The sequence below is a fragment of the Protopterus annectens genome, chromosome 4.part0 (assembly GCF_019279795.1).
Source record: "Protopterus annectens isolate FY-2018-M chromosome 4.part0, PAN1.0, whole genome shotgun sequence".
Lineage (NCBI taxonomy): Eukaryota > Metazoa > Chordata > Ceratodontiformes > Protopteridae > Protopterus > Protopterus annectens.
The window spans coordinates 183,411,649-183,425,103 of record NC_056733.1 but is presented as its reverse complement, the minus strand read 5'-3'; the positions used below and the strand labels follow the sequence as shown (position 1 = coordinate 183,425,103).

Sequence of the window (13,455 nt, the reverse complement as noted above, 5' to 3'; positions counted from 1 at the left end):
ACCAAATGCATGGCAGTGGTCATGGCTCATCCTCAGATTCCAGGTGTTTCCATACTTAGACTGTTGTCTTCTCACTGCTACCACCAGGCATCAATTGACTCCAGCAACACAATACACTTGACACACTGCCATCAATTAGGCATTACGATCAACTTCGAAAAGTCTGCCTTATTGCCATCTCAGTGTACTGTTTATAGGAGCAGAGTTAGATACCTCAACCACCACGTCTCCCTATCGAAAGAGTCTCTCCGCCAAAACGTCCGCTCACTGGTATCCAAGAACAAAGTTGCAGCAGCGGAGGTATTGAAAGTTCTAGGTTTGGTGGCAGCAATCCTGGCTGTACCACTCGCGCAAGGATGCATATGTGAATCCTTCAATGGCTTCTCTTCACTCAGTGGTCTAGCCAGAAACTACCAATGCACCACATGATTCTTGGAGAGACCTTTGGTGGTGGCTGACGTCTCTTCATGTTACAGTGGAGTCCCCCCAGTAGCCACTGTGACCAGACGCTTCCCTGATAGGGTGGGGGGGCATTTTCAGGGAAAGACTGGCCAAGGCACATGGACAGATCAAGAATCACATCTGCACATCAATGTTCTATAGCGGAGAGTGGTACTTCTGGCGTTGCAGTACTTTCAGGACTCTCTCCCTCTAGGGACTATTGCAATTCGGACCGACAGCATGTCAGTAGTCTGGTACTTGAACAAACAGGGCAGAACCAAGTCTTACCCTTTTGTTGAGAAGCCCCAAGGGTTTGGCAATGGGCTGTGTCCTCCCAGCATTTTCTGTTAGCAACGCACATCCTGGGGAAATCCAACGTCATGGTGGACATGTTAAGCAGGGCATTATTACTCCCTCATGAGTGGTCTCTCAATCAACAGGTTGCGGAGTTGATAAATGGGGCCAGCCTTGCTGCAACCTTTTTCCAGCCACATAAATTCAAAATGCAAAAGCTACTTTGCCCTGATACCACCTCCTAGTCATCCCCCGAGAGATGCACTTTTACACGATTGGCCCCCGGGTCTCCTTTATGCATTTCCACCCTTCCTATTAATACCCAGATTTCTACAAAAAGCAAAATCGCTGGGAAGGAAGGTTATACTCGTAGCCCCCTACTGGCCTTTACAGATTTGGTTTCTGTTTCTCCACCATCATCTGTTGGAGGATCCATGGATACTGGATCCAGTTCCGGACCTTCTGACGCACCCGTCAGGGGACCTTCATCCTTCTCTACAGTCCCTGAAACTGACTGCTTGGCTAATCCACTTCCCCTAATTGCCAGGCTTCATTCAATTTCAGAAGATACAAGACAGATTCTCTTGTCCTCTCAAGCCATCTTACCAGGAAATTTATATAGCAGCAAATGGAAAATGTTCTCAATTTTGGCCAACGCGCAGAACTTTGACCCTTCGAGCTCCGCTATCTTCGATCTTGGAATTTTTGACAAATTTTTAAGGAAGGGGCAGTATCTGCTACAGTTCGAGTTCATTTAGCTGCTATCTCAAATTTTCACCTTGGTCTTGATGGCTCAAATATTATGAGCCATAAGTTATCCAAAACCTTCCTTAAAGGCATTCTTCAGATAAGACCTCCGATCAAAATTCCCTTTTCTCCCTGGAATTTAAACCTTATGCTGTCTCAACTTATTCTTCCTCCCTTTGAACCAGCTTTTTCTTGTGCTTTAAAATTCTTATTGTGAAACAATTTTTCTTGTAGCCATTACGTCTTGACTGCAGAGTGTCAGAACTTCAAGCATTATTCGTCAGACCACCCTACATGATCTTCCATGCTGATAGAGTATCTCAACGAACGAACCCCTCAGTTTTACCTAAAGTCTGTTCTGAGTGTCAGGTCATTGAACTACCAGTGTTCTTCCCCAACCACTCTAACAACTTAGAATATATGCTGCACAAACTTGATGTTCACAGACGGCTCAGATTTTTATCTTGACAAAACTAAGGATTTTAGGAAATCTGAAACTTTGTGTATCCTTCTCAGAAGCAAGAAAAGGCAATCCAGTGGCTAAAACAACCTTTATCTAAATGGTTGTCCGATTTGTGTATCCATAGATCTGAAGTAGGATATTCATTTGTCTGCAACCTGTGGGTTATGGATCCGAACCGGCATGGTTTTCCAGCTATGGATCCAAGCTCTCAGCTCCTCCCCTCACCCATAATGCCCTGCTCTACCCTCATGACCTCAGATCTCGTTTGCCGCGCATGGTGACTGGATTGGTTTCTAAAGCTCTCAAGCTAAGTGCTAGTTTTCTACTGTTAATATTAGAATTTTGAAGTTTTTCATTGATTTTTTGTGTGAAAGTGTAGGTTTACCCTTAGTTAATCTAAAATTATTTCCCTCCCCTCGCTGTTGGCGTAGTGTGTGTGTGTTGGGCCTGTGTGTGTATATTGTTTAGTTACTTTAGTTTAGTAACTTCTTTATAGATTGGGATGGCTGAACAGCCCAAATCTATACTTTCTAAATGCTCCGAGTGTGGCCATAAGCTTTCCCCAGCTGATGGCCACACTCGGTGTGTTAGATGCCTGGGGGTTGAACACCTCACATCTGGATGCTCCATTTGTGCAGGGTTCAACCCCAGGGCACTGAAGGAGCGGAGGTCCAAGCTTGTTTTGGCGGGCCTCTTACCGGACTCGGCTCCGACCTCCGCTCCTTCGAGTAACCGGCCGGTTCTTCCTCCGTGGCACCTCCTCCTCCTGGGACTCAACCTCCCATTTCTGGTTGGAGGAGAGGGATGCTAGAAAGGACCGGAGGGAGAAGCACCTAGCGGCGGCCGAGACCTCTGTTTCGCCCGCCAGCCAAGCTGGCTTCTCCCGGCTCCGTTGTCGGCTCGGTCTCCTCCTCGGCTCCGGTCTCCAGTGTGCTTTTCACGGGACCCGAGGAGGAGGAGACCCGATCTCCGCCGAGGCTATCGAGGAGGCACTCCAGGCCTACCTCGGTAGCCTCGCCGAGATCTACATATAGCCTGACGCTGATCTGGACCGGATGATGAGAAGGTTCATCCAGGCCCAGATGCAGATGGGAGTGCTGTTGCCTCCCCCCCCCTCTGGGGAGCTCAACACCCTTTTACAAACCCATTGCTCCTTCTCCGACCCGCTATCCGGGTTCGGAGCAGCTGGAGCCGAGCAGCTTCGGAGCTGGGGGTGGGTCGGCGCCGATAGTACTTGGTACTTCGGATCCGACCCTGCCCTCGAGTGCATCGGATCCGACCTCTCGGAGCCTGGATCCGAGCCTCGGATCCGGGGGGATCAGTGCTCCTTCGGCGCCGCCTGTGTCGGAGCGCACTGTCCCTCCGGATCCGAGCGCTTCGGCGCCGGCTCCGATCCACTCTTCGGATCCGAGGGGGAGCCGATTGTCGGATCCTTTGGTCGAGGTCGGCTCCCCTTCGGCGTTTGATGTAGTGGAGAGGGCCCTGTTGAGGGTCTCCGGACCCCCGGCACTTGTTCCGGCTCCGTCCCGCGCTCCCTCTGCACTGGGCCAGGCTTCCACCATCCGGCCCTTGGGACAGCCCGCTTCTGTGCCCCAAGTTGCTCCAATGGAACAAGTTGCTGCTTGCAGGAGTCCTCTGACAGCCCCCAGAGGATGTCCTCGCAAGCATCGCAAAAGGAGGCACATTGACTCCCCGAGTCTCTCATGGAAGACACTGACTTGGAGGAAGGGAAGGCTCCCCACGGTCACCCCCGAGGATGTCTCATTTGGAGACATCATGGAAATGCTCCGTATAAGGGGTGGTCTGCCCCAAGTCTTCCTCGGACGAGTCCGTGTTCTTGGAGGCATTTGAAGCGGGCCCGTCTACCTCTTGGGTGTCCCCCTGCCGACCCCTGGTGGACCTCATTACCACCAGGGCGTGGAAGGAACCGGACACCGTGGAGCCAATTCCTAAGAGGCCCGATAGGATCCATAGCCCACCGTCCGACTGTGCCCATTGGAGTAAGGGGCCTCCGGTAGATGCCATGTTGACGGCGGCGGCCACCAAGAGGGAACTTGCTCAGGAGAGTCCCTCAGTCCATCCCCCGAGCAAGGAGTCTCGGATGATGGACCGCTTGGGGAAGCGGATGTTTAGTTCAGCGACCTTCTCTGTAAGGGCGCTGAACTACTTGGCACATGTCATTAGGATGCAGCGAGATCTCATTAAAGAATATGCTGCATCTCCCCCAGAGTCCATGTCGGAGGAGGACAGGGTTCTGCACTCCACCCGTATGGCCACTCTTATTTCAGTTACTAATACCTCTATGCGGCTACTCTCCCACGCCACGGAAGGCCGCTAGAGCTGCGGGGCAGGCCTAGTCACTAGACGTCAGGCCTGGCTCCATCACTGCGATTTTCTGAGCCCTTCAAAGCGTCATTTGCGCGCCTTTGATGGTTCTGCTCTCTTTGGCAAAACCGTTCACAAACGTTGACCCAGAGCGAAGGACGGAAGACGCTGTCTGCCGTCGAATCCGCTTCTCTGCACCCCAGAGGCCCTACTCTAGGAACCAAAAGGGTCAGAAGAAGATGTGGTTCGAAGTCGCAGCAGTCCCAGCCTGCTCCGGACAACCAGTCCTTCCGTGGCAGAGGAGGACAGGGAGGACGCCGCCCTAGAGGCAGAGGGGCTCCCAGAAACATCGGGTCCAGGGAACCCTTCTCTGAACGGCCCGCAGCAACCCTGAGGGTTGCCCGACTGCTCCACTCTGGAGGCAGTCGGGGACGTTCGGGGCACCTAGCGGCATGGGAGTCCATAACATCAGACCGCTGGGTTCTCCAAATCATATCCAGGGGATATCGCATCCCTTTCCTTCACCTTCCAAAGTTGAAGTCCCTCCCAGACGTCCCACCCGGTCAACGGAGGCCGCTTTGGCAGAAATTGGCCATCTGCTAAAGAAAAGAGCCATCCAGCCCGTCCCCCAGACCAGATCGGATCAGGGTTCTACTCCAGGTTCTTTTAGTGCCAAAGAAGACGGGGAACTAAGACCAATCCTAGACCTCTCTCTCTTGAATCTGGCAGTCCCCAAAGAAAAATTCGAATGTTCACTCTGTAATCTATTCTCCCCTTCTGGGAGAAAATCACTGGATGTGCTCGATAGACCTCAAGGACGTGTACTACCACATCCTGATGGACAGGCGCCAGGAGGTTCCTCCGCTTCCGGCTGGGAGCCAGTCACTACCAGTTCGGGTCCTTCCCTTTGGTCTCACCACAGCCCCAGGGTGTTCACCAAAGTATTAGCAGTGGTAGCGGCCCACCTGAGGCTTCAGGGGTGCAGGTCTTTCCCTACCTGGACGACTGGCTTCTACCGCCCAACAAGGCATCTACTTTCATTGGCGCGAGACTCCTTTCTCCATCTTGCTCCTTTTCTGGGCATTAAAATAAATACAAAGAAATCCAACCTCTGGCGCCCACACAGCTCTTAGATTTTATAGGGGCCAGGCTAGACACAAGGAGTTTACGAGCCTTCCTCACTGCGGACAGAGTTCAAAATCTGCAGCTCCAGGTGCGGGCCATTCTCCACTCAAGTTCTGTTCCGGCGGAGTTGGTCCTGAGGGCTCTAGGGTCCATGGCATCTGCTATAGCACTTCTTCCTCTTGCCAGGCTCAATATGCGCATTCTACAGTGGACTCTCTCAGTACAGTGGTCATACCTTGCTCTCCCCATGCATCATCCCATTGCGATCAGCAAGGCTTGCAAGCGGTCCCTCTTGTGGTGGCTTCACTCCCGGGATCTCCAAAGGGGCCGCCCATTTTGTGCTTCTCCCCCTCTCGCCACGGTGACCACGGCCGCCTCCCACCTCGGGTGGGGGCACTTTATGGCCGGACCGTCCAAGGCACGTGGAGCGATTCAGAGACGTTACTGCATATCAACGTTCTAGAGATGAGAGCAGTGCTCTTAGCGTTGCTAGCACTTCAGGGCTTTCTTCCCTTGGGAACAATTGCGATTCAATCGGGCAACATGTCTGTGGTCTGGTACATCAACAAGCAAGGGGGAACAAGGTCTTACCCTCTTTGTCGAGAAGCCATGAGAGTTTGGGAATGGGCAATCTCCACCAACCGCTTTCTAATAGCAACGCACATTCGGGTCGGTCCAACATCCTAGCGGACAAGCTCAGTCGCACCATTCTGACCCCTTACGAGTGGTCTCTCAATTGTCAAGTAGCGGAACGCATATTCGCACGGTGGGGAACTCCTTCATGCGATCTTTTTGCCTCTCCCTCAAACACCAAGTGCGACAGTTTTTTCGCTCTGATACCTCCTCCCGGAGGTTCCCCAAGAGACGCTCTGGTGCATGCTTGGCTACCCGGTCTTCTGTATGCTTATCCACCCTTGCCTCTGATGCTCCAAGTTCTTCAGAAAGCCTCTCGGGTGGGTTGCAGAATGATTCTCATTGCTCCGTTTTGGCCTCGACAGATCTGGTTCCCCTTTCTAAGGTCTCACTCGGTGAATCCTCCTTGGATTCTAGATCCCATTCCGGATCTGATATCCCATCCATCCTGCATACCTCCTCCAAATCTGGACAACCTGAAGCTGACCGCTTGGCTGCTCCAGTTCCACTCTTGATCAGGACTCCCGGTATTTCGTCACCTGTTAAGGCAATTCTGGTGGCAGCTCATAAACCGTCCACTAGGAAGGTCTACCACAGCAAGTGGAAACTGTTTTCTTTGTGGGCGGAGCGGCAAGGCCTGAATCCCTTCACGGTTCCTCTCCCATTAGTGCTTGACTTTCTAACCACTCTTTTTAACGATGGTGCCAGCAGTTCCGCAGTCAAAGTACAACTGGCGGCAATTTCTCATTATCACATTGGCCATGACTCTAATCCTCTTATGTCAGCCAAATTGTGTAAAATTTTTCTTAAAGGTACTTTTCTTCTCAGGCCCCCTGTAAAACAAGCGGTTCCTCCTTGGGACCTCTCTTTGGTTCTACAGGCCTTGACCGCTTTCGAGCCAGTGGCTACGGTGGATCTCAAATTCTTGTCTTACAAGACAGCCTTTTTGGTAGCCATTACATCGGCCAAGAGAGTTTCTGAGCTTCAAGCATTATCAGCTAAACCTCCTTACTTGGTATTTCATCCGGACCGTGTCTACCTCAGGACCAACCCGTCCTTTCTTCCTAAAGTCGCTTCTGAAGCAAACATCAATCAATCCATTAACCTCCCTGTTTTTTTTCCCTAAATATGAAAACAAAGGTGAATATAAGCTTCACTCATTAGATGTTCACAGGCAACTTAGATTTTATCTAAACAGGACGGCTGGTCATAGGCAATCCGACCAGTTGTTTATTTCCTTTGCAAAATTTAATTTGGGCAAGCCAATTTCTAAAGTTTCTCTGTCCCGCTGGATTTCACAGTGCATCTTATTGGCTTATCAAGCTTCAGGAAGGCCCGCACCGGAGGGTGTTCATGCCCATTCAACCCGGTCAGTATCTACCTCGGCAGCCTTCAAGGCTAGGATTCCTCTAGATGATATTTGTGCAGCAGCCACGTGGGCTTCATCTCATACTTTTATTTCCCACTATAAGTTGGATCGTGCATCTAGGGGTAGAGCATCCTTTGGCTCCGGTGCTCGAATATCCTTCCATGATGGCCCAAGATTCAGGTAGCTGGGGACTCTGTCCCATTAGGTTGCAGACAAATGAATATCCTACTTCAGATTTAGAAGTTATGTACTCACCATAACGTTCCATCTGAGTAGGTGTATTCATTTGTCTGCAACCATCCCGCCCTCCTATCCCCCTGGCCTTTCAGTTTCCTGCATATTCTATGTTACCCTTTTCAGGGTGTTGTTGCTTTGGCAAACTCTATCTGAGGTCATGAGGGTAGAGCAGGGCATTATGGGTGAGGGGAGGAGCTGAGAGCTTGGATCCATAGCTGGAAAACCATGCCGGTTCGGATCCGATATCGGATCCATAACCCACAGGTTGCAGACAAATGAATACACCTACTCAGATGGAACGTTATGGTGAGTACATAACTTCTAATTTATGAAAATGTGAACATGCCTTTACTGCACAAACCAAAAGCTCATTCTACCAGAGCTGTCTTTGCCTCTTCTGCTTTTCCAGCTAAATTGCCCCTTGACAATATTTGCGCTGCAGCCACTTGGTCTAACCCTCATACCTTTATCTCACATTAAAGTAGATAAGGTTTCTAGGGACAGGTCTTCTTTGGTTCTACAGTACTGAAGAACATACTCCCATGAGCCACCCAGGGTTGAGGGTGCTCGGGACGCTGCCCATCAGTGAGCATAATCGGCGTGATACTTACCATAACGTTCCATGCGAGTCTCTCCTTTATTCTCGCGTTGTCCCCCCCTCCTGGCTGACTGTTGACTTGGAGGCTAGTGCCATCTTGGTTATTAAATATTTCTTTCCCTTTGGGTACTCTTCTTCGTAGATATGAGCGTATGTATAGGTTGTGTATTTTATATATGTATATGTGTGTGGTATGTATGTATATTATTCGCAGCAAACAAGATCTAAGGTAATTCTAGCAGTGCATGATGGGATAAGGGGCTGGTCTCGAGCTACTGGCAAACCTTGAGCTTGCTATCGGCCATGTCTGAGGCGAGGATCGGCTCCAACCCATCAGTGAGAATAAAGGCGAGATAAACAACTCTGATGGAACGTTATGGTAAGTACATAACTTGGTTAAAAAAAAAAGTACTTGTAGAGTTACCACACTGTGAGCTGCTGCTGAAACTGTGAAAATGCAAAAATCAGTTTAATAACCTAGCAGACCATATAGCATCTTATTTACAGTTGCATTTAAAATATTGGGGGTGCTATGTATAACCTAGTCAGTGTTGCAGTCCTTGGGCTGCTAGAAAAGCTTGAGTTGAAACGACTCCAAAAAGTGACAAGAACTAGGTTACTTTGTAGCAGGCAATGTTTGTACAGAAGGCGTTTGTTAGTACAAGAAATGTCAGGACATACTTTTGTATGCTAACTACTTTGTATGCTAGCTAACTTGTTTTTCTTATAAAATCTAATCTAAAAAATTTAAATCTAAAATATATATCTTGGATTTGACAGTTCTGTTTGTTTACCCAGTAGGTCGGATGTTTGTGATGTGGCACACTAACAGCACTTTTTTTTTTTTTTTCCCCATCATTTTAGATGGCTTCTGCAGGCTGGCTTCATTGCCCAAGTGAGAATGGACCTGATGTAGCACAGTGCTTCTTCTGCTTTAAAGAGCTTGAGAACTGGGAACCAGAAGATAGTCCTCTGTGAGTATTTCTGCTGTACTCCATCTAGAAGATGGGGGTTATTGTGTCAGTTAACTTATGTTCTTGGTAGCTTTGAGGAATGTCTCAATGTACAGTTTGGTGTGGAAATTTTGAGACATAGCTATGCTACAGATTACCCAAGTTTTGATTAGGGGCTCTGGTGCTGGAAGAGCCAGGTTGGCCCTGTAGAAGGTTTGGTGGCTCCCCTCACCTTTCACAGTACTGTGCTATGGTTAGATGGGAGGGGTGGGGTTAGTTTTGGCAGGGCACTACTTTAAGGGAATATTGGTACCTTCTGGGGTGACCTGTGTGCCTTTGTCACAGGAGGGATTAGGGACATATGCAAATGTCCTGCATTGCTGTTTGCTGCCTGTGCCGTGGTCTGCTATTCGTGAGAGGAAAGAATGGATGGTTGTGACGGCAGCTTAGTTAGCAGGCATGGTGGGGGTAGAAAAAGCACCTAGAGTAGAAATTAATGCAGCAAGGTTAACTTGAACAACTGGCTGGCTTGGTTAGTGTCATGAGCAGGACAAATCCATTCAGGATATATTGCCTTTGAGATCTCAGAAATTAACTTGAGCTGTGGACATTAACTGGTAAGAGAAATGTATAGATATTCAGTCCCCTTTCATTCAAAGGGGATTCGGTATCTGTCTGCCTGGGATGACATGATTGACAAACCACGATGCTTTGCCAGAGATGGTCTGAACCTGGGATTCAGGTTACTGGCTAAAGCCCTTGCCACTCCTATAGTGCCTTTTTTTTTAGGCAAGGTTCAAAGGACAAAACCACCACCGTAACGGATACAAGCATGCAAAATCTGAAGGTAATGCTACTCAATGCTAGAAGTCTAAACCTCAAAATGCACACCCACAAGGCACTAAAATGGAGAACATAGATATCTGTGCAGAAACTGAGACCTGGTTCAAGGCTTCGGCCACCAAACCAAGACCGAAACACTAAAGGTGGAAGAGTGTCCATATTCACCAAGGATATTCACACCTCCAGGCTAGTTGCCCAACCCCATGCATCTGAAATTCTCCAGGTGCAATTAACACTAGGTAAGACTACAATCCTAATTATAGCTTGCTACAGATCTCTCACCATGCCACAAGATTCTCTCTACACCTTTCTAAACATACTGGAAAATATTAAGATACAACCAAACATCCTAATACTGGGCGATTTCAACTACCCTGCCATTAACTGGGAAAACTACTCTGGTACCAACACCTTTTCTCAACGGTTCTTGGAATTCATAAATTCCAATGCCCTGGATCAACTAATCCATTGTCCCACCAGGGGCTCCAATATCCTAGACCTGGTCATTACCAACATGGGAGATAGATGCTCCACACCAGTGGTCACCCCCTCATTGGTCAGGTCTGACCATAAGCTAATCACCCTTGACATCAACATCCCACCCCCACCCCCCAGTAAGGAAACGTCTGTAAAACTTCATGTTACTCAAGTCAGAAGTGACAAACTTCATGACACCCATGCAGAGGGGAGCTGAAAGTTCGACTGAATGCTGCACTAAAGCACTGTACGAGCACAACCACTAGTGCATGAATCCTTCTATCCTAAATTAGAACAAAGACGCTCTCCTCCAAAAAACGGTAGCTAATCTGGTGGTCCCCTGCCATAAACTATACAACCGAAGGAAGAAACTGTTGCAGAAAAGAGAAAATCCCAGGATGCAAAAAACTCCCTTACCAGCCTCCATAAGAAGCTGAGATCCCTCATAAAATCCTCCAAAGCAAGTTACGAAAATAAAATTCTACAAAGGGGGATCCACCTTGGATCCTGGGAACTACTGTCCCATCAGTCTGACTAGCTTGATATGCAAGGGCATGGAACGCATTATCATGGAACTTAAACAAAGAGGTTGGCAACCTTCGAACACTGGACCCCACCCAGTTTGTGTTTGTGAAGGGCCAATCTTGTCTCCTGAAATCTTGTCTCCTGAACCTGATCAAATCAGTCTCCAGAGCTGTGGACGAGGGTAAGGGGGTCCACACAGCCTATCTGGACCTCGCCAAGGCCTTTGACACCATCCCCCACTCTGGAATCATAGATAAATTTAATAAGCTGGGCATAAATCCCTGCGTCACTCTGGGTTGCCAACTAGTTTACTGACAGAACCCAAACAATAAAAGTAGCAGACTCCAAATCCAGCTCCAGACAAGTGGAGTACCTCAGGGTTCAGTCCTGGGACTGCTCTTGTTTAGCATCCACTTCTCTGAAGTACAGGCCAACACTAAGGGACTCTGGCTAACAAAGTTTGCAAATGACTGCAAAGTGGGAGCCATTATTGAATCCCCAAATTATGTGGATATTCTACAAAAGGGTTTTACAGAAACAGATGCTTGGTGCCAGAGCCATGGGCTCAAGCTTAATGCCAAGAAATGTGTAGTTATCCCCTTTGGGGAAAAAACGTGTACCTATGAATTACCACATAGGTGGCAGTACACTAAGCACAGTGTGATGAGAGACTTGGGAACACAGGTGGACAGATCTCACCTTCGATAACCACATCACCACAACTGTCAAGAAACCCTATGGCACACCTCATCACTAAGGGCTTTTCATCCAGAAAAATGAGGTCATTGTCCCACTGTACTCATCCCTCAGAGCCATTAGAGTAGTGTCCCATTTGGTATGTACCTCAATACATCTGCAACAGCTGCAAAGGTCACAGATGCCCTATGCTGTGTGTCTGGTGTGTGTGTGTGTGTCTGGTGTCTGGTGTGTGTGTGTGTGTGTCTGGTGTGTGTGTGTGTCTGGTGTGTGTGTGTGTGTCTGGTGTGTGTGTGTGTGTCTGTGTGTGTGTGTGTGTCTGGTGTGTGTGTGTGTGTCTGGTGTGTGTGTGTGTGTGTGTGTGTGTGTGTGTGTGTCTGGTGTGTGTGTGTGTGTCTGGTGTGTGTGTGTGTGTCTGGTGTGTGTGTGTGTGTGTGTGTGTGTGTGTGTGTGTCTGGTGTGTGTGTGTGTGTGTGTGTGTGTGTGTGTGTGTGTGTGTGTGTGTCTGGTGTGTGTGTGTGTGTGTGTGTGTGTCTGGTGTGTGTGTGTGTGTGTCTGGTGTGTGTGTGTGTGTGTGTCTGGTGTGTGTGTGTCTGGTGTGTGTGTGTGTGTCTGGTGTGTGTGTGTGTGTCTGGTGTGTGTGTGTGTGTCTGGTGTGTGTGTGTGTGTGTCTGGTGTGTGTGTGTGTGTGTCTGGTGTGTGTGTGTGTGTCTGGTGTGTGTGTGTGTGTGTCTGGTGTGTGTGTGTGTGTGTGTGTCTGGTGTGTGTGTGTGTCTGGTGTGTGTGTGTGTGTCTGGTGTGTGTGTGTGTCTGGTGTGTGTGTGTGTCTGGTGTGTGTGTGTGTGTCTGGTGTGTGTGTGTGTGTGTGTGTGTGTGTGTGTGTGTGTGTGTGTGTGTGTGTGTGTGTGTGTGTGTGTGTGTGTGTGTGTGTGTGTGTGTGCCTGGTGTGTGTGTGTGTGTGTGTGTGTGTGCCTGGTGTGTGTTGTGTGTGTGTGTGCCTGGTGTGTGTTGTGTGTGTGTGTGTGCCTGGTGTGTGTGTGTGTGTGTGCCTGGTGTGTGTGTGTGTGTGCCTGGTGTGTGTGTGTGTGTGTGTGTGTGTGTGTGTGTGTGTGTGCCTGGTGTGTGTGTGTGTGTATGTGTGCCTGGTGTATGTGTGCCTGGTGTGTGTGTGTGTGTGTGTGCCTGGTGTGTGTGTGTGTGTGTGTCTGGTGTGTGTGTGTGTGTCTGGTGTGTGTGTGTGTGTCTGGTGTGTGTGTGTGTGTGTCTGGTGTGTGTGTGTGTGTGTGTGTGTGTGTCTGGTGTGTGTGTCTGGTGTGTGTGTCTGGTGTGTGTGTCTGGTGTGTGTCTGGTGTGTGTGTCTGGTGTGTGTGTCTGGTGTGTGTGTCTGGTGTGTGTCTGGTGTGTGTGTCTGGTGTGTGTCTGTGTGTGTGTGTGTGTGTCTGGTGTGTGTGTGTGTGTGTGTGTCTGTGTGTGTGTGTGTGTGTGTGTGTCTGGTGTGTGTGTGTGTGTGTGTGTCTGGTGTGTGTGTGTGTGTGTGTCTGGTGTGTGTGTGTGTGTGTGTGTGTGTGTGTGTGTGTGCGTGTGTCTGGTGTGTGTGTGTGTGTCTGTGTGTGTGTGTGTGTGTGTATCTGTGTGTGGGTTTGTCTGTGTGTGCCTGTGTGTATCTGTCTCTGGGTCTGTGTGTGTGTGTGTGTGTGTGTGTGTGTGTGTGTGTGTGTGTGTGTGTCTG

General features: G+C 49.3%; 1 protein-coding gene across 1 annotated transcript in view; it reads left to right on the top strand.

Moving 5' to 3' along the window:
- BIRC5 (baculoviral IAP repeat containing 5) overlaps positions 1-13,455 on the top strand; it is a 132,315-nt gene that overhangs the window by 19,178 nt on the left and 99,682 nt on the right. The window contains exon 2 of the mRNA XM_044068170.1: positions 9,097-9,206. Coding sequence (XP_043924105.1) covers positions 9,097-9,206 — 110 coding nt within the window. The remainder of the gene's footprint in view (positions 1-9,096; positions 9,207-13,455) is intronic.